Source organism: Eptesicus fuscus, chromosome 18 (genome assembly GCF_027574615.1).
Source record: "Eptesicus fuscus isolate TK198812 chromosome 18, DD_ASM_mEF_20220401, whole genome shotgun sequence".
NCBI lineage: Eukaryota > Metazoa > Chordata > Mammalia > Chiroptera > Vespertilionidae > Eptesicus > Eptesicus fuscus.
Window position 1 is genome coordinate 10231421 of NC_072490.1, and position 18885 is coordinate 10250305.

The 18885-nt window shown below is 36.6% G+C and overlaps 1 protein-coding gene across 3 annotated transcripts in view; it reads right to left on the minus strand.

Annotated features, from left to right (window-relative positions):
• GOLGA4 (golgin A4) overlaps positions 1–18885 on the minus strand; it is a 95343-nt gene that overhangs the window by 4359 nt on the left and 72099 nt on the right. For all 3 annotated transcript variants that reach the window (XM_008154170.3, XM_028131281.2, XM_028131341.2), the window contains 6 exons: positions 16611–16724; positions 14305–14325; positions 14054–14122; positions 10109–10184; positions 7353–7456; positions 2576–2662 (listed from right to left, as the gene is read on the minus strand). In XM_008154170.3, coding sequence (XP_008152392.2) covers positions 2576–2662; positions 7353–7456; positions 10109–10184; positions 14054–14122; positions 14305–14325; positions 16611–16724 — 471 coding nt within the window. The remainder of the gene's footprint in view (positions 1–2575; positions 2663–7352; positions 7457–10108; positions 10185–14053; positions 14123–14304; positions 14326–16610; positions 16725–18885) is intronic.

Below are 18885 nucleotides of genomic sequence, written 5' to 3' on the forward strand. Positions count from 1 at the left end.
AAAGGGACCCAATTTCAGCCCTTGCTGATATTGCTCAGTGGATAGAGCGTCGGCCTGTGAACTGAAGGGTCCCAGGTTCGATTCTGGTAAAGGGCACATGCCCGGGTTGTGGACTCAATCCCTAGTGGGAGGGCATGCAGGAGGCAGCTGATCAATGATTCTCTCTCATCATTGATGTTTCTATCTCTCTCTCCCTCTCCATTCCTCTGTGAAATCAATAAAAATATATTTAAAAAAAAACACTAAAATAAAAAAGGGACCCAATTTAAAACATAGTTTTAATACAGCAACTTTCTGCAGTAAATTCTATGTCCTGTTTTAAGATGGTCATAATCCAAGATTATTAACTAGCTTCCTGATTTGCTTTAAAAGAGCATCAGGAAAAAGCAGGTGTTGTTTATAAAATCTGAGTCTATTCTTGGATAATGTGACCAACCTTAGAAGTACTACTTATTTATTTATATGTAATGTGAAGTTAGTAAAAAGTAGCAAAATCAAAAGGCAAACTAGAAAATATTTGCAACACACACAACACACTAAGGTTAATATACTATTGGAAAACTTGCAAAATATATGTATATGGATGCTCCCCTGTGTCTATGCTCGTAAGTATTGAGAAACTGGACACCACCTAAGTGTCCATGAATAGGAAACTGGTGAATTAAATTGTAGGACATCCATATAATCATAAAACCAGCCATTAAAAAGAATGAGGTAGAACTATTTGTAATGAGGTGGCATAATATAAAAATAGAGTAAGTGAAAAAAGCAAGCTGCTGCCTACTCTCATTTTTATGAAATAATTAAGTGATGAAGGAATAATTATTAACATATTAATAAAGCTTAGAAAATATGGGACAGTCACCACACTATAAACAACGATGGTCTTGGCATGGTGAAACAGCTTGGGGGCTGAAGATCATGAAGGCCTCCCCTTCTGCGTAATGCTTCTGAATTGTTTACAATGTGTTTTGACAATGATAACTTATTACATAATTATTTTAAAAATCAAGTGTCAAAACAACTTTTAAGATTATAAATCAATACTTTACACGTGCAATCTCTTTCACTATGCATCAGTTTTATGGGTTAGAACCAGAACAAATTGCTGACCACTACTGAAAGGGAGATTTGGGCTCAAGATAAGCAAGAACTTTTCTAAGACACACACAGTCTGTCTAGATAAGGTGGAATGCTTTGGGAGATAATTACTTATTGGTTTAGTCCTTCTTTCTGGAAATACTCAAATATAGGCTAACCCAGTGGTCAGCAAACTCATTGGTCAACAAAGCCAAATATCAACAGGACAATGATTGAAATTTCTTTTGAGAGCCAAATTTTTTAAATTTAAACTTCTTCTAATGCCACTTCTTCAAAATAGACTTGCCCAGGCCGTGGTCTTTTGTGGAAGAGCCACACTCAAGGGGCCAAAGAGCCGCATGTGGCTCGCGAGCCGCAGTTTGCTGACCACAGGGCTAACCCATCACTAAGGAGATCTTTTCTTGCTTCAGTGAGGAGAGAAGAAAAGAGAAGTGCAGTACTGAGATCATGAAACAGAGCAAAAGAAGTTAGGCATGGAGAATTTTGCATAACTTATGAAGTGTGTGTTCCAATTTAATCACAGCTGACTTCACACAAGGGTTTCTAATAATTTCATTATCTACATTTCTCTTGTAGGATATGTCACAAGCTCAAAAATGCTTAAATTCATGCAGCCAGTGTGGTTCAGTAGTTGAGTGTCGACCTATGAACCATGAGGTCATGGTTCGATTCCGTTTTGGGCTCAATTCCCAGTATGGGGTGTGCAGGGGGCAGCCGATTGATGATTCTCTCTCATCACTGATATTTTCCTCTCTCTCTTCCTCTCCCTTCCTCTCTCTGAAATCAATAAAAACATATTTTTTTAATGCTTAAATTCTTTCACTCAGAATTACTGTATATTTGAAAATCAACTAAAATAGAATACAGAACTGCAATCTGTAAAACATCATTATATACTTAATGGTTATACCAGAAAAATGCCTTTTCTATCCTTCCTATAAATAGCCCAAATTCTGGAAATCCAATATAGCATATATGGGCATCAACCTCATATTTGCTATTAAATAAGACAGTTCTTTCCTTGAAGACACCCATTCACATATCTGCCCTAAATTAAACTTTCTTATTGTGGATTCACTCTCATTTTTCAGACTATAGTATAATAATAATAATTTCTTTTACCAACTCAAAGTCTTTGTAAATAAGACAGAATAGAATATAAGTAGACTAGAGGCCCGGTGCACGAAATTCATACACAGGTAGGGTCCCTAGGCCTGGCCAGAAATCAGGGCTGATCTGTGGGGCAACCGGCGGGAAGATCAGGGGCCCCTGCTGGCACCCGCCTTGGCTGGCCTGGGGCCTGCAGGCTTGGGGCAGCTCCTGTGTTGAGCATCTGCCCTGGTGGTCAGTGCACATCATAGGGACCAGTCGTTCTGCCAGTTGTTCTGCCATTCAGTCAATTTGCATATTAGGCTTTTATTATATAGGATAAGACAAAGTCATCTTCTATTAGTAACCTATTTTTAAAGCTTACCATTAGTCGAGCATCTTCTCTTTCCAAAATTTTCTGAGTCTGATCATCAGGGAACTTCAGTACAGTGGTTATAACTTTTGCCATGGTCTACAAGAAAAGCAAGAGATGATGACTAACAGACGTTAGAGCAGAAGTTTTGACCCGTTCTGACATTTCTGCTGGTGAGATTCTTAAGTGCTCTCAATGGAAGCCACGACCAAAGAAGTATGATGTGAAGGTATCAATCAAGGAAATAACAGCCAAAACTAGAACTTCAATTTAAAAGGACTCCTCACAATGTCTGGCTGACATTATTTTAAGAAGATACAATTACAATAGCATTAAGCTATATAAAGTTCTAATGCTCTTGGCCCTTTGTCTTATTAATATACAACTTTATTACTCATTCATTTTATGAGGCTTTTTATTTGTAGAAATCTATCTATTGCCAATACATATGCTCTAAATAATCAGAATTAGATACTCCCAAGTTCAGCTTTAACTAAATCACATCATATATCTCATAAAAATGGGCTACTGCATGAACATGAACATGCTTAGTAGGTATTTTAAAACATGCAGCACATCAACCTAATAGAAATACAAATTACATTTTAAATAAACACAAGATGTTTTGTTTGGTAGAAAACATGACGAATCAAACAGTACACATGGTGGCTTGCAAAACAAGATAATAAATTGTGCAGATCTAAATAAATATACCGTAAGTCAGACTGTCACCCATAAGCTCGTGGAAAATTCTCCTCAAAGGTTGAAATTCCCTATTTTGTATCAAGATGAGATGTTTTGAGGGAGACAGAGAGGAAAGAAGATACCACTTATGAAATAAGTAGGACAACAAGTTTAGACCTTACATACAGATTCAGGTGCTAGTGCTCTCCTGAGGATTCCTACAGAGAAGGGGAGGATCACACAGAGAACTGACTCTAACATTCCTTGTTTATTGCTACACAGACTAATTGTGGGGGGGGGGGGGGGCGCGCGGGAGGGTAGTTGGGGGTGGAGGAGATAGACTAGATTTCAGAGGAAAAGATGATGTAATAGAGTTAACCAAAAATTTTGGGAACTCACATCATTACCAAAAAAAGTATAATTATTTCCAGGAAGGAAAGAAACTAACATTTTAAAACTTCCTATTATGTGCTAAAGCCTAGGCAAGGCACTTTACATATTTCTCATACTTAATTTCAACTAAGAGATAAGCTAATAACACAAACCCCAACACAGCAAGATTTTAGTTTCAGCCTCCTTCTTTCTTTTTATTTTTTGCCTCTGCCATTTTGATGATCAAAAAAGTACCACTTAAACAACTTAGTTTTTAGAGAATTCCAAAGGCGTTTTACAAAAACCCTCATCCTTTAAATTATATTGGTAAACTGAAGTCTAGAAATGAAGCATAAATGTGCAGGAAATGGCAAGACAAATATTAAGTAGTAACTATTTCAATATTCTTTTTATTAACATTCTGAAGCAATTTTAAATGTTTTCTGATATATTAACTATGAAGGCTGTTTTTAAGAAATAATAAAAATTTAAAATTCAGGAATTTACAGTTACAAGAATTTCTTTAATTTCAATAGCTTATGAAGTTCAAAGTACCCAAAAGTCCATTTATATTCATTATGAAACCACATATACAAGGATACACACGCATGTCTATCAAAACAATAAAAAAGCTTTGGCTAGTGTCTCTTCACATTTCTAAGTAATGGGAAATGGGAAATCCACCTCTAAATTTGTCAGCAATTTCCTCAGAATTTGCAGCTGATCATCCAGTAAAGGCTTCAAGCTCTTCCCTTCAAGCCAGAAAACACTAATGGAGAAGCCCACCTCTCTGCCATACCTCGGGAAAGAAGCCAGACTGTCTACTCTCTGTACAGTACCCTCAGGCCCTGGGAGTAAAGTTCAAATGAGCCACCTGGTTTGGAAGTGGCCTCTAGTCAGATTTGCTTTAGGGAGAGACTTCAATAAAAGTTAGGATGAGAAACAATTTCTATTGAAAAGGAGAACAGGTTGAATTTTAGTATCAGTAGTAGCACAAAGGATCAAACCCAAGAAAATGAAAGTGCAACAACAGAAGAAAGGGAGCATACTTAACTTCATACTATAAGAAAGTGTGTCTTACATGTGGTCTTAAAAAAATCATCTGCCTCATGAAACTAACTAGAGACACTGTGTGCAAAGGCAAATGAAGAAATACATGGGGTGACAGACAGATCCTGCTAGACAAGAAACAACTACAAATGAGAATCAAATTGCAGAGGCCAATAGGATTCTGGTTTATTCTAAAGCCATAATCTGGTCTCCATTTCAAATTCTTTAATAATGTGTAAAAATTAGAAAAATCGGCCAAAAAGATGTCTAAAACAACTTTGATCTTGTCAACCCCTACTCAAAAATTTCCAGGGCTACCCGCCCCCCTCCAATATCTCCAGGTAAAATCTGAAAGTATTCTAGGCCCTCCACACTGGGCAGCCTTAAGCAGATCACTTCCACCTCACAGATCCAGTGTTTTAGTTGGACCAGACTACATGTCTTCCAAAACCCACCCTCAATTTCCTGCCTTGGACATCCTGTCTAGGCTTTCCCTCCTATCTGAGCTCATCTATCAAAATCTAAGCCCCGTCTAAAGCCCAGTAGGCACACCTGCTTCTCCATGACATTTTCCTTGGCCTTCCCACCCTGTGCTTATCTCATTCTGCATCACAATATGCTTCACTGAGAACAGCTCCCCTTTCCTACGACTGAAGGTCCCCGACTTATAATGATTCGACCTAAATTTTTCAACCTTATGATGGTGCAAAAGCAACACGCATAATAAATAACATCAAACATTCAACACTTTTTATAAAATAGACTTTGTGTTAGATGATTTTGCCCAACTGTAGGCTAAGGTAAATGCTCTAAGCATGTTGCTATGACATTCAGTAGGTTAGGTGTCTTAAATGCATTTTAGACATGATATTTTGGACTTGTGACAGTTTATCAGGAAGTAACCAAAAGTCAAGGAGCATCTGTATATGGTAATCTCCTTAAAGTTAGGGATGTCGTCAAATTTCATCTCCCTATCCATCCTGGCAATAAACAAAGGGCCACAGGTAATAAGTGCTGAATAAATATGCAGTAAATTAAGTCGAAAATCTACTACCAATTTTCAATATTTACCTCTAAAATGTGAATGCAGAATGATAAACTACTCAGCACTTTTAGTGACTAGAAAAATGCCCTGCATGCTGAAGATGAAGAATAGAGAGAGTACTCCCCAGAATATGCCTTATGTCTGTGCTGGGTCTTTCTTCAGAAGGACTTAAACGCTATAGAGATTTCATCCCACATATATTCGCAAGCTCCAAAAGAAACAGGCTTGGGCCGTCAGTCTCTTCATTCCACAGACCAAGAAAAGGTTAAATAATTTATTTAGCCACAACACTGGGATCATAGTTTTAAATTCACAAATGAACCAAAGTTGCTAAAGTTCTGAGAAACTTTTTTTTTTAAAGACATGCCTTTCCCCTTTTCCTGCAATAATAACAAGACAACATAAACTGTCTACCTCACCTCAAACACAGGCTACTATCCAATAAAGACTTAATAAGAGAAACTTATATTTCATTAGCTTTGTTTTAATAAGTTTAGGAGAAAATTGGTTTTAGCTACCCTTTGAATTAAAAAAAAGACTCCTTAGGAAACAAAGACACTAATCACTATGAATTAATATATACCTCCTGTGATACATTTCAGACTCACAATAGTTACTATTTTACTTTGAAACTATTTGATACAATGAAATGAGATTTCTATAGGTATCAAGGACTCAAAGGACTTCCAGTCCTATATAACTTCTAGTGTTTAGCTGAATCTACAATCCATAAATTCATAATATTATTTTAAGAGTTTTTCTTATGCCCTTACATTTCAGGTTTTTAAATATATTTCAAATCAATCCCTGAACTGGCTTAACAACCTATGACTCAGTAAACCCCACAGACCTATAAATTAAAACACTGATTGCTTCAAAGAATAGAAAACTCATTGTTCCATTCTCGGCCAAGGTATATAGACAGTGTAAAAGTTCATGTAAGTAAAAACTTGAAACAATATCAGAAAAAGAAATTGCTTTAAACAGAAAATTTTGTTTGAGAAAAGACTCATAATTTTCCTAAATGCATTTAATTCAATTCAAGATATATTTACCAAAAGTCCAATATAAGGTTATTTTAAATGCATTATAGAGGAAATAAATACGCTCAAAGACCTTACAATAAATTTAACATTCTAAAAAACAAATTAGCCAAGCATTATTACTCATATGATGTGGTAATTTTTAAATGATCAATATTCCTTATAGGAAGGAATGATTTTTTTACAGTGACTAATGTAAAATATTTGTAAATATCCCTAAGCAGTCAGTCTTAATTATGATCATTTCCAATACTTCCACACTATCCTTAAGTTACCCTTATTCTAACTTTAAGATCCTAAGTCAAAAATAAAAATAGCCACATGTTTCACAAAGTATTAAGTTAATGAAATCTTAAGTTTTAGTATTTAACATCATCCAACAGTATTTTTTAAATTAATATCTTATAAATGTAAGAAATATAAGCAAAATCTGCCAATTAACTTCTGTGAATTAAGAGCAATAACACAGGTACCTGTCACCTACTATTAGCATGTATGTTCTGTTAATAGTAAACATATGGAATTAATATGCATATTAAAAATGTATTTCCTTTTAAATTAAACCACATGTCAAATCACTAGATATGATTTATACCTTAGTCTCTCGACCCATCATATACTCAAAAAGCACTTTTCGCAAATACTCAAACTCAGTAGGTTCTCCAAAGAGTGAGACATCAGTACGGTACAAATTGCCACCTGTCAAATAAAAAACAGGTCAAATTGTAAAGACAAAACTAGATAAACTTAGAAAACAGGCAAACTAAAAAAAACAACACACAATTGAACATAGAGATGCACATTCTTGTATTAATTATATTGTATTGCATGGTATTGTATTGTGTATACATAAAGCATTCCAATTGGTATTCTTCCCTTGTAAGAGAAAACAAAAATTAATATAGCAACCTTATTTCTCACATTTTTCCTCTTCCATCTCCTCCTCCTCTTTCTTCTGGTATGACAATTTTAAAAGACTATACAAAGATTCCTTAAATCTGAAGTATTATGTGTTGGCTTCAGCTATTCTACAATGATGATTAAAATTTAAAATTAACAATCACTTTTATTTTATTAAGAGTTTAGTATCTCAGAATAGTATTCTAGTTTTCCTAGTATCCCAAACCAAAAAGCACTAAGTTTAAATCAAGTTTTCAAAACTGTTTTTGAAACACAGGATAAATAAAATAACTTGAAAATGCATGAAACATTAATGCCATTATAAAGATTTTCAAATATTTTGATGCAACATCTTAAAAAGACTGCCATAAAAAGTTATAGTTCGTTTGTTAAGCTCTATTTCAACCTAAAAGTAAAGAATAGATACAGTGCAGACAAACTTTAATCTAATAAATTCATAATTATACATTATGTGAAGTCTATCCTTGCATCAACTTCCAGTAGTATGGCACACTAGATAGTCTGAAAAGCACTCTGCTACAAGGAACATCTAAATGCTGTATGAAAACATTCTAAGATCATAGGAAAGCCCTACAGGGATAGAGGAACACAGGAAAATAAAACCACAGAATTAATGGGAAGGCAAATGGGAATCTGGGGATGCCTGGACAGTAAAAGCCCATGTTTAAGAGTTTTATCAAGTAGCCGAAGACTAGGGAAAATGTTCCGATGCTTTAATATATAACAGTGGTACCCTTGGAAAAGAACAGCGAGATAGGAGATTAAAGAGCAGCACAGGGCACCTCAGAGGTACAGCAATGTTCTAGATGGCAGATTCCTAGGTGTTAACTAGTCTTCCTACTTGATATTTACATCGCATGTATGTGTATGTTTGGAATACTTCATTTTTTAAATTAAATTTATTGGGGTGACATTGGTTAACAGGATCATATAGGATTCAAGTGTTCATTTCTATGACACAAGATCTGTATATTGCACTGTGTGCCAACCACCCAAAGTCAAACCATCTTCCGTTACTATATATTAGGCCCCTCACCTCCCCACCACCCCTTCATTTTTCAAAAGTATATATTTTTAGAAGACCCAATTCACTCAAACCACGCTTTACCCAAGAACCAAATAATGATAATACACTATTTTCTCTTCAAAAAATAATCAGTGATTTTCAACTTTTTTTATCTCATGGTATATATAAACGAATTCCTAAAATTCTGCAGCACAGAATTTTTGCCGATCTGACCCAAAAAAAAAGGGTATAATTTTGATTCATTCACACTGGACAGCTATTCTTGTGTTGGCTGTTGTCATTTTTTTATTCTACAGACTAAGGGAAAAGAGGTAAGTGCTCCTGACTAAATAGTCAGGTACTGCATGTTTTAAAAATTCTTGCAGCACATGGGTTGAAAATTTCTGCTCTAGATCAACAAAATGCAAGAATTCACAATGTTTTTCACTTTTCAGAAAATAACTGATTTTATTGTTTTAAACGTTAGATTACTTATTTATATCTATTTTCCTGGAGAAGCAATTAATACTTTTTCCTGCATGGTGGGTGCTCATTTTGCTCTTACTCTTCAAAGACCCAGCATGGTGAAGAGATGACTGTGCATATTCAACCAGACCACCTGGGTTGTTGAGAGGATTAAATGAGTTGATACACAAAACCTATTTTATAACAGTGCTTGGTATGATCATTTTATAACTTTAACTGAGAAAAAAAAATTATGTATGAAATTCTTAAGTTGAAACTACCAAAGAGAAGCAGTCCTGTTTCTCTGCACTGCTGAGCACTGACTCAACAACTCTATGCTGAAAATCATATATGTTGACCTAACTGTAGCAACTAATCTTTGTAGCAAATTAATTAATCTCTGCCGCAAAGAGATTAATAATTAATCATTAATCTCTGCAATGAGCTATAGGAAACTTCCAAACTGGTTTTTCCTTGTTTTTAAAAAGCATTTTGGAAAGAATCCAAAGCAAGTCCTTATTTAATTAAAAACTGTGTTGTATCTCCTTAAATCCTGGTTTAAAATTTAGTAATTAAATCTTTATTGTAATAGTAAAAAACAGAAGCATGTAAAATATATAACTGTGTATGCCTGCATGTAGTGGATTAGATAAATGTTTGCACACATATAGAAGTCTGGAAAAATATACATAAATTGTCAACTAGGTCCATTTGGAGAATGGAGACTAAAGTAGGAACTTGCAGTTTTACTTATACACTAAATTTGAATTTTTAAACAACAAATATGCATTAATTTTGTTTTAGACTCTGCTATTCTTTCCTTAAAACCAGTTATTATTGGTGAATCACAAAAGTAAATATATTCATTGTAAAAAATTAGATTGGCAAAGACAAAAATAAAAATCATCCATAAATCTACCAACAACATGGTAACATCATATGAGAGAGATCATTCTTACCTTTGTAAGGTGTCCCCACAGTTGTTGCATATACGTTCTTTTCATATTTCTTCAAACGGTCTTCTAAATTGTGAATCTAAAAATAACAAATACTTTAATCACATCATAAAATTCACATGGAGACCATATGTAAAAAAAAAAAAAAAAGACTGCTGTATCCACTAGATTTTTTATCCCAAAAACAGAATAGAGAGAGTTAAAATACAAATGGTTTCTTAGATATGACACCAAAAGCACAGACAACAAATACACACACACACACTAACCTATACTAATAAAAGGGTAATATGCTAATTAGACCAAACAACTTCCGGATGACTTTATGGATGTCCTTTTGGACAAAGCCATGGTGGTGGGGCTGAGGCAGAGGCAGTTAGGGGCGATCAGGCCGGCAGGGGAGAGCAGTTAGGGGGATCAGACCGGCAGGGGAGAGCAGTTAGGATGGTCAGGCTGGCAGGGGAGAGCAGTTAGGGGGATCAGGCCAACAGGGGAGAGCAGTTAGGGAGATCAGGCCAGCAGGCAGGTGAGCAGTTAGGAGCCAGCGGTCCCAGATTGCGAGAGGGATGTCCGACTGCCGGTTTAGGCCTGATCACTGGGGGATTGGGCCTAAACCGGCAGTCAGACATCCCCCAAGGGGTCCCTGATTGGAGAGGATGCAGGCTGGGCTGAGGGAACCCTCCCCGCCCTGCCCCCGTGCACGAATTTTGTGCACCGGGCCACTAGTGTGTGTGTGTGTGTGTGTGTGTATCTCCTATATAATAAAAGGCTAATATGCAAATAGACTGAATGATGGAAAAACTGGAACAAATGAACAACCGGTCGCTATGACGTGCGCTGACCACCAGGGGGCATGTACGGAACAAGGCAGGTGTTGGCCGCGGCGGGATGGTGGAGCAGGTGAGCAGGGGTGCCAGACCAAGGTGGGGTGCTGGCTGCTGTCATTGGGGCGAGCCTCTAGTGGTTACTGAAAATTCTTTGCTCCCGTGTGCCGCAGTCCCACCTGGCACTCACACCTACTGCTGGCGCTGGCCCCGCTTGCACCCGCAGCCAGTGCCAGAGTTGCTGCTTGTACCTGCTGCCGGTGCCCGGCACTGGTCCCGATCACTAGGCGCCATCAGTGGGTGCGAGCAGCAGCTGCCGGCCCTGATCGCCCCTGAGGGCTTCTCCACCTCCCCCTGAGGGGCGATCAGGGCAGCAGCCGCCGCTCGCACCCAATGACACTGCCAGCCCCACTCGCACCCATTGTGGCACCGGCCCCAATCACTCCGCGCTGTCAGCGGGTGCGAGCAGGGCCAGCGCTGTCAGCGTGTGGGAGCGTTGGTGGCAGGAGTGGGGCTGCCGGCAGATGGGGGCGCAGAGGATGGGCCGAGACCCGCCCCTTAGCCTACTGCAGCCTCGTGGCCCACAGTTCTTTTAAGGTGCATGAATTCATGCACTGGGCCCCTAGTATATACACACACACACACACACATACATATGCATATATATATATGCATATATATATACACATACACATATATATGCATGTATGTGTGTGTGTGTGTGTGTGGATATATATATATATAAAGAGAGAGAGAGAGAGAGAGAGTGTCTGGCTGACACTCTAACCATTGAGCACACCAGCCTGGGCAGGAAAATGCCAATTAAAACCATAATGAGATACCAATTCATACTAGGAGGGCTATAATAAAAAAAAAAAACTGGTTGGTGATAATGTGGAGAAATTAGAGTCCTTATACTTCATTGGTGGGAAAGTAAAATAGTTTGGTGGTTCCTCAAAAGTTAAACATATAATTATTATATTAACATATATATATTGGATTTGAACAAAAGTAAAACTTTTGTGCCTCAAAGAACCTCACCAAGAAAGTGAAAAGACATTCTACAGAATGGGAGAAAATATTTGCAAATCATGTACCTGATAAGGGACTTGTATCCAGAATATATAAAGAACACTTAAAACTCAACAACAACAAAAACAAATAACCCAACTAAAAAATGAGCTAAGGACTTGAAGAGACTTTGCTCTAAAGAAGATACACAACAGATGATAAGATACTCAACACTATTAGAAAAATGCCAATTTTTTGTTGTTGTTAAGCCTCACTTGAAGATAACTTTTCCATTGATTTTTAGAGAGGGAGGGATAGGGAGAGAGAGAAGGAGAGAGAAACATCGATAGAGAGAGACACATCGACTGGCTGCCTCCCGCAGGGGCCCTAGTGGGGGCTCAGGGATGGAATCTGCAACCCTTCAGTGCATGGGCTGACACTCTAACCATTCAGCACACCAGCCTGGGCAGGAAAATGCCAATTAAAACCATAATGAGATACCAATTCATACTAGGAGGGCTATAATAAAAAAAAAAAACTGGTTGGTGAGAATGTGGAGAAATTAGAGTCCTTATACTTCATTGGTGGGAAAGTAAAATAGTTTGGTGGTTCCTCAAAAGTTAAACATATAATTACCATATGATCTAGCAATTCCACTCCTGAGAATATACCCCAAAGAATTGGAAACAGGTGTTCAAATAAAAATTGTACACAATGTTCCCAGTAGCAATATTCACAACAGCCAAAAGGTAAAACCACCCAAATATCCATTAGCTGATGAACAGATAAAGAAAATGTAGAATATTCATAAACAGAATATTACTCAGCCATAAAAAAGGAATGTAGTACTGATACATGCTACAACATGGATGAATCTTAAAAACATCACGCTAACTGAAAGAAGCCCAATAAAAAAGACCATGTATTATATGATTTTATTTATAGTAAATAGAACAGGCAAACCCATAGACCCAGAAAGCAGATTAGAGGTTGCCGGGGGTGAGGGAGAAGGTACTGAAGAGTGACTGCTCAATGGATAAGAGTCTTCTTTTTGGGGTGATGAAATATATGGTGTTGTGAATGAACTAAATGTCAATGAATCGTGTGCTTTTAAAAATGGTTCAAATGGCCCTGGTCAGTTTTTCTCAGTGTTTGGAGCGTCAGCCCTTGGACCAAAGGGTTGTGGATTCAATATCCGGCCAAGGGCATGTATCTCCGACACAGATTCCCTACCCCTTGTTGGGGAAGTGCGCGAGGCAAACAATCGATGTGTCTCTCTCATATTGATGTTTGTCTTTCTATCCCACTCCTATCCTCCCACCTCTCTTTTCCCCTCCTTCTTCCTTTCCACTCTCTAGAAGTCAATGGAAAAAATATCCTCAGGTCAGGATTTTTTTAAAAATGGTTCAAATAGTCAATTCTGTTATATGTACTTTATCACTATAAAAATAACTAATATAAAAACTGTTATGTTAGGACAGTTTGAAGATTTGAGGATGGTAAAGAAGAGACGTTTAAAGCAATAACCTTGAGAATAGATGAGAAAAGTTACAGCACTAAGAACTAGAAAAAAATTAAGTAAAACTGGAACTTAGTCCTCAAATAGCGCTGTTTCATTCAACTTGTTATAGCATATTCCTCCAATTTGGAAAAAGACCACTAAAGATCATGCACCACAGATACACATATAGTGGTGTTTCTATGTTCTGTGCATCCTTCTAGGTGTACACACATGGTCATATTTAACTCAAATTACTGGATAACATGTGGACAAATCATAGTAAGTCAAGATAATCTAGCTACTAGAAAAAAGTAATAAAGATTAATGTCAGTGTGTTTTCCCTCTGATAAAAGCAAAAATAACTTTCAGAACTTGTTATTACAAATTAAACACAAATTTGTATCTGAAATGTTAAGCATTAGAAATAAGATGCAAATGTTCTTGTTTAGGTATATATAATCATGAATTTAGAGAGATATCCTCTATAAATGTAAAACAAAATTGCAAAGCCAACTATTAAATCAGTTCTTTTTTAATTAAAAGAGATCCAAGTACATACTAACATAAATTAAGGAAGGCAGTTCAAATAAAAGGCACGAATTAGACATATACCTGTTCTCTGAACTCCTGCTCTTTCAACTTTGAGTCACTGATCAGACTAGTCTTCTGTGCTAGTTGTGTCTGAAAGAACAAAAAAATCATATGTGAAATGCATATGGGCTTCATCACTGTCCAGACACTTTTCTGTACTGCTTGGGAATTTTAAAAAATTAAAAATAGTCTCTTCATGTTTTAACTTAAAACACAGAATGCTCCTGAAAATGCACTACCTTCAGTGAAATTCAATGAAGATTTAGTCTTACCTGTAGTTCCAATATTGTTGCCTGAAAATGGAAAAGAAAAAATGAGTGTATACAATGACATTTTTAAGAAACAATAAAATAGAGTAATATGAAATTACAAGGAAAAAAGAATTCAGTGTTATAGGCTTAAGAGAGTGGTCAGATTTGAAATGAGATTACCTGATTATTTGCTTTTAAATCTGGTCTATTTTGCTATACAAATTATTATATTGTGAATATACATAAACATTGGTAAACACAAGAAAAAAACCTGAAAGGCCACTCATGGAACTTCTAACAATGATTACTACTTAGCAGGGGAGGTGTATTATCTGACTCCTTAACAACAAGAATATATTCATGTATTTGTTTATATAATTTGTAAAAATTAAACATATTAACATCTATCTGAAGCATATAGGCCCTTTAAGGAAACATCTAAACAACTATTTATGGGAATCCACTCTGAGCTATAATCACAAATTATTTTTCATTGAACTCAGTACTGATATGCAATTCAAGATATCACAGAAATAACAAAAGATGCTTGAGAAGGAAGAGGATAAAAATTTATGAAGAATAAATTAAAAAGGTATTTCTTAGAGTAGGAATAAAAATGAAGGCTATTTTATCTCCTTTCTTATGACACAAGGTAAAGGACTCAGAAAACCTGAATATTAATCTCATAATCTTTCCATATTCTATGGCATCCCAACACAAATCAAACTGTCATTATATGTAACATGAATACTTATTTTGATACCAAAGAAAAGAACATGTATTCTTCTCATAAGAAGTAATATTTTATAGCACCTGGTCTATTCACATCATGATCAAATAGGAAAAAAAAAACTAAAACAACTTAGTAGCTATTAAAGAAACAGAGAAAAGCCCATTTAGCTTGCTCAGTGCTAATAAATAAGATATAGGTACCAAATGGCTCAAAATAGCAAAGCCCTTTATCCAGGCTTCTTCTTTCCAGTTTGGGAAGGTTATCCATGTAAATGGTGTCTGGAAAATTGTTACCTGGTAACTAACATTCTGTAATGAATTATCTGTAACTCTCAACGATGAAGATATGAATAGCGCCTACCTACTTTCTCAAGGCCCTCATGACAGTGCTATGAAAAGATGACACTGGATGAGTGAGAATATTTTCGGAAGTAGAATGGTACACTGACAGGATTCTCAAACTCAAGCCTACATGCCCTGTGAGTGTACACTTATTGGGGTGCACAATGGGATAGGAAGCCACGGGGTAAATATGGCTCATCTTTCATAGAATCAACTTAACTTAAAGACAGGTATTGCCCAGCCAGAGTGGCTCAGTTGGTTGACCATTGTCCAGTAAACCAAAAGGTTGCAGGTTCAATTCCTGGTCAGGGCACATGCCTGGGTTGTAGGCTTAATCTCACGGTCAGGGCATGTGCATGAGGCAGCAGATCGATGTTTCTCTCTTTCCCTCTCCCTTCCTCTCTCTAAGCATGTCCTCAGGAGAGGTTTAAAAAAAAAAAAAAAGATTGGAATTATAAAAATGCCTTGATACACAGTACCAGATCTCTTTGAATTCAGTCCAATATTTCAAAATAATCCTATTACATTTGTATCTGACCCAATAACCAAGGAGAAAAATAGGAAGTGTATTGCCTTTTTTTTTTTTTTTTTGGTAGAACTCACCCAAGGATAAATTTTTATTGATATTTAGAGAGAGAAATGGAAACATCAATGTGAGAAAGAAACAGCAATCAGTTGCCTCCCATACACACCCCAATGGGTATGTGTCCTGACCGGGAATTGAACCTGACATCTTTTTGGTGTACCAGAAGATACTCCAAACAACTGAGCCATTCAGCCAGGGCAGGAATTGTTTTTCTTAGTGGTATATAACTAAAAAAATTTCTAAGTGACTACAAAGCTATATTATAGAGTAGCATTAAAATTCACATGAATTTTTAACACAAAAATATAAACACTTAAAATTATCACACTTTCTATAGAGCATTTTAGCTATGCCTCTGGACTGTGGGGTTCATTTTCCTCTGCTGTTTTTTCCACAGAACAGGCTGAGAAGTACTAGTATAACCAAAAATAAAATAACCATTTTATTTTTCAAGGGGGTTAAATAAAATGTTCAAGCTCACACAATCAATGTTGTGTGAGCTTGAACATTTTATTTAACCCCCTTGAGCCTTAGTTTCACTGTCTATAAAATAAAGGCCAGGTTTTTGTTAGGATTAAATGAGGTAGGTATGTGTGTTAGTAAGGGAGTCAAAAACTGGAAATGACATTTTCAAGAAATGTGTGACGCCAAGTCTTGTTCCTCTCACTTTATCATTGCCAGGGTTTTCTTCCTGCTGCAGCCTTTGCTGGTATTTCTTCTGCAGCTCCTCAAGTTGAGTCTGCAGGTCCATTACTTTTGCAGTCATTTCTTCTTCACGAGCCTTTAGAATTAAAAAATGTGTTAATAAACATTAAAAAGAACACAGAGAAACAACATGGTATAGAGAAAACTACCTCTGTAAGAAAAAAAAAACACGAAAAAAACAACACCTAAACATTTTTGAATCACATCTGTGCTAAAAGAACATTTGGAATTGCAATATTGATCAAATTTAAGTAATGACGGCAGGACAAATGTTTGCTAAGTAAGAGTCTAAACAGGAAAAACAACCGTAAATAGGTTTCTGACTTAACAGATGCTGACTTGCCAGAACCAAGGAACAGTCTCAAAAACAAATAAAACCATATAGGTCCCATGGCACAAAATAAGGCAATGAACCACCATGGGATACACGGAAAATCTAATTTTAAATACCACTTGTCATGAATTTAGACCACCTGAAAAACGACGAACCCCTTCTCTCAACAAAAGCAGGGAATCTCCTTTAACATCTCCCCAGAGGCACACTTTAACCTAGTCACCATCCCTAAAATGCCATTAACCAGAAACTGTTGTATATACTTCACTGCCCACAGTCTTGGGTTTCTGTTTTTATTCTGCCATTACATATCCTGTGTGGATGGCTTAGCCTTATTTGAAAGGATCATCTCTTAGCTCCTTATTCAGTTAGGCCCAGATTTTAATATGACAATTAGCTATGCCTGACATTTCCCTTGACAGTTATGGGATACCAATCTAAAGCAAGCCCACTAAGAATTACAAAATAATCCTTAATGTGTTATTTCTAACTTAAAAAACAGTTCTGTATATTTCCTTTGTAAAAGCTTTCTAGTCTCCTTGAAGGACAAAAAGAACAGTACTGCTTGCTTTGAAATAAAAACAAGAAAAACTAGTTGGACTGAATATTTATGAACATAAATGGAAATTATGTTTTAAAGACTAGTTATTATGCCAAAGCAAAATCACTAAAATACAATCACTGTCAAAAAGAAACCAGATTTGTAGCCAATGCAGCTTTAGGAGCTACTTCCTCCCAGTGAAACTGCTCTGAGGTTGGGACTAAGCCATTAGGTAAGCTCCTCTACTTGGGCATACTCAACCCCTCCTTTGAGAGGTCACCACCTCTCTTCCCAAATAAACTCTTCCCTGCCCCACCATGTGTCACCTCCTTCAAATTTACCCAGTGCCTAGTATGAGCCAAGCATTAGGCTAGGTCCTCAAGACTAGAGATGAATAATAAAATCCCTGCCTACAAGAGACTTATAGTCTAGGGGAGAGGACAGATACATTAATATATCTACACATGTATATATGACAAAAATCAGGTTATAAGTGAAATAATAAATACAGATAAGTACCAAAGAAAACAGATGCAGTTAATTCCATTTAAGGGGCTTGCTAAAAAACTATAAATGAAAAGTATATTTTATGCAGAAAAATATATATTATGCAGAAAAACATATTTTAAAAAGCTAACTTTGGGTGGGAAAGAAAAAATAAGAAAGTTTCAGTTTGCATAATGAAACACTAGAATATTACACAAGAAACTAATGGTTATCTGTGGAGGAAGAAGGGGACAGGACATGGAAAACAGAGAACAGGAATAGGAACAATTTTCATTATAGACCATTCTCCAACTTTACTGTTTTATATTATTTTGATCTTTTTGATTTTTTTAATACATTCAAAATTTTTTTTCTTAAGTGAAACAATTTTTAATTGTTTTGAAAAGTAAATGGAGAGATGATAACAGCTCAATAACACATGAAGTTTGGGAGCGTGCTCTTTAGGCACACAGAAAAGCATAAGCATTAGCTTGAAATATGAACAAGCTAATGCCCAGTGTGGCTGGAACACAGACTGAACTGGAGGAGGTATCACTGGAACAATGGGAAGCCAATGGAGGCATTTAGGAGGGAAGTGATATGCTCACATGTTTGTTTCAAGATAGAAAATAATGCTGACAGGAAGAGATGAATATCTTAGGAAAAAAAGATCAGCAGCAAGATCAGGTGGGACATTAATACAGCAGACCAGACCATATGAAAGATGGCAGCCCAGATCGAGGCAGTAGCCATGGACTTAAGAGGAGAGGAACACGCAATGTAACTCAATGAAAAACTCCATCCTAAGAGCCTGCATATGTTGAATACTGTGCTGGAGACACACAATTAAAGGGAGACAGAGGATTTCTTTGCCTA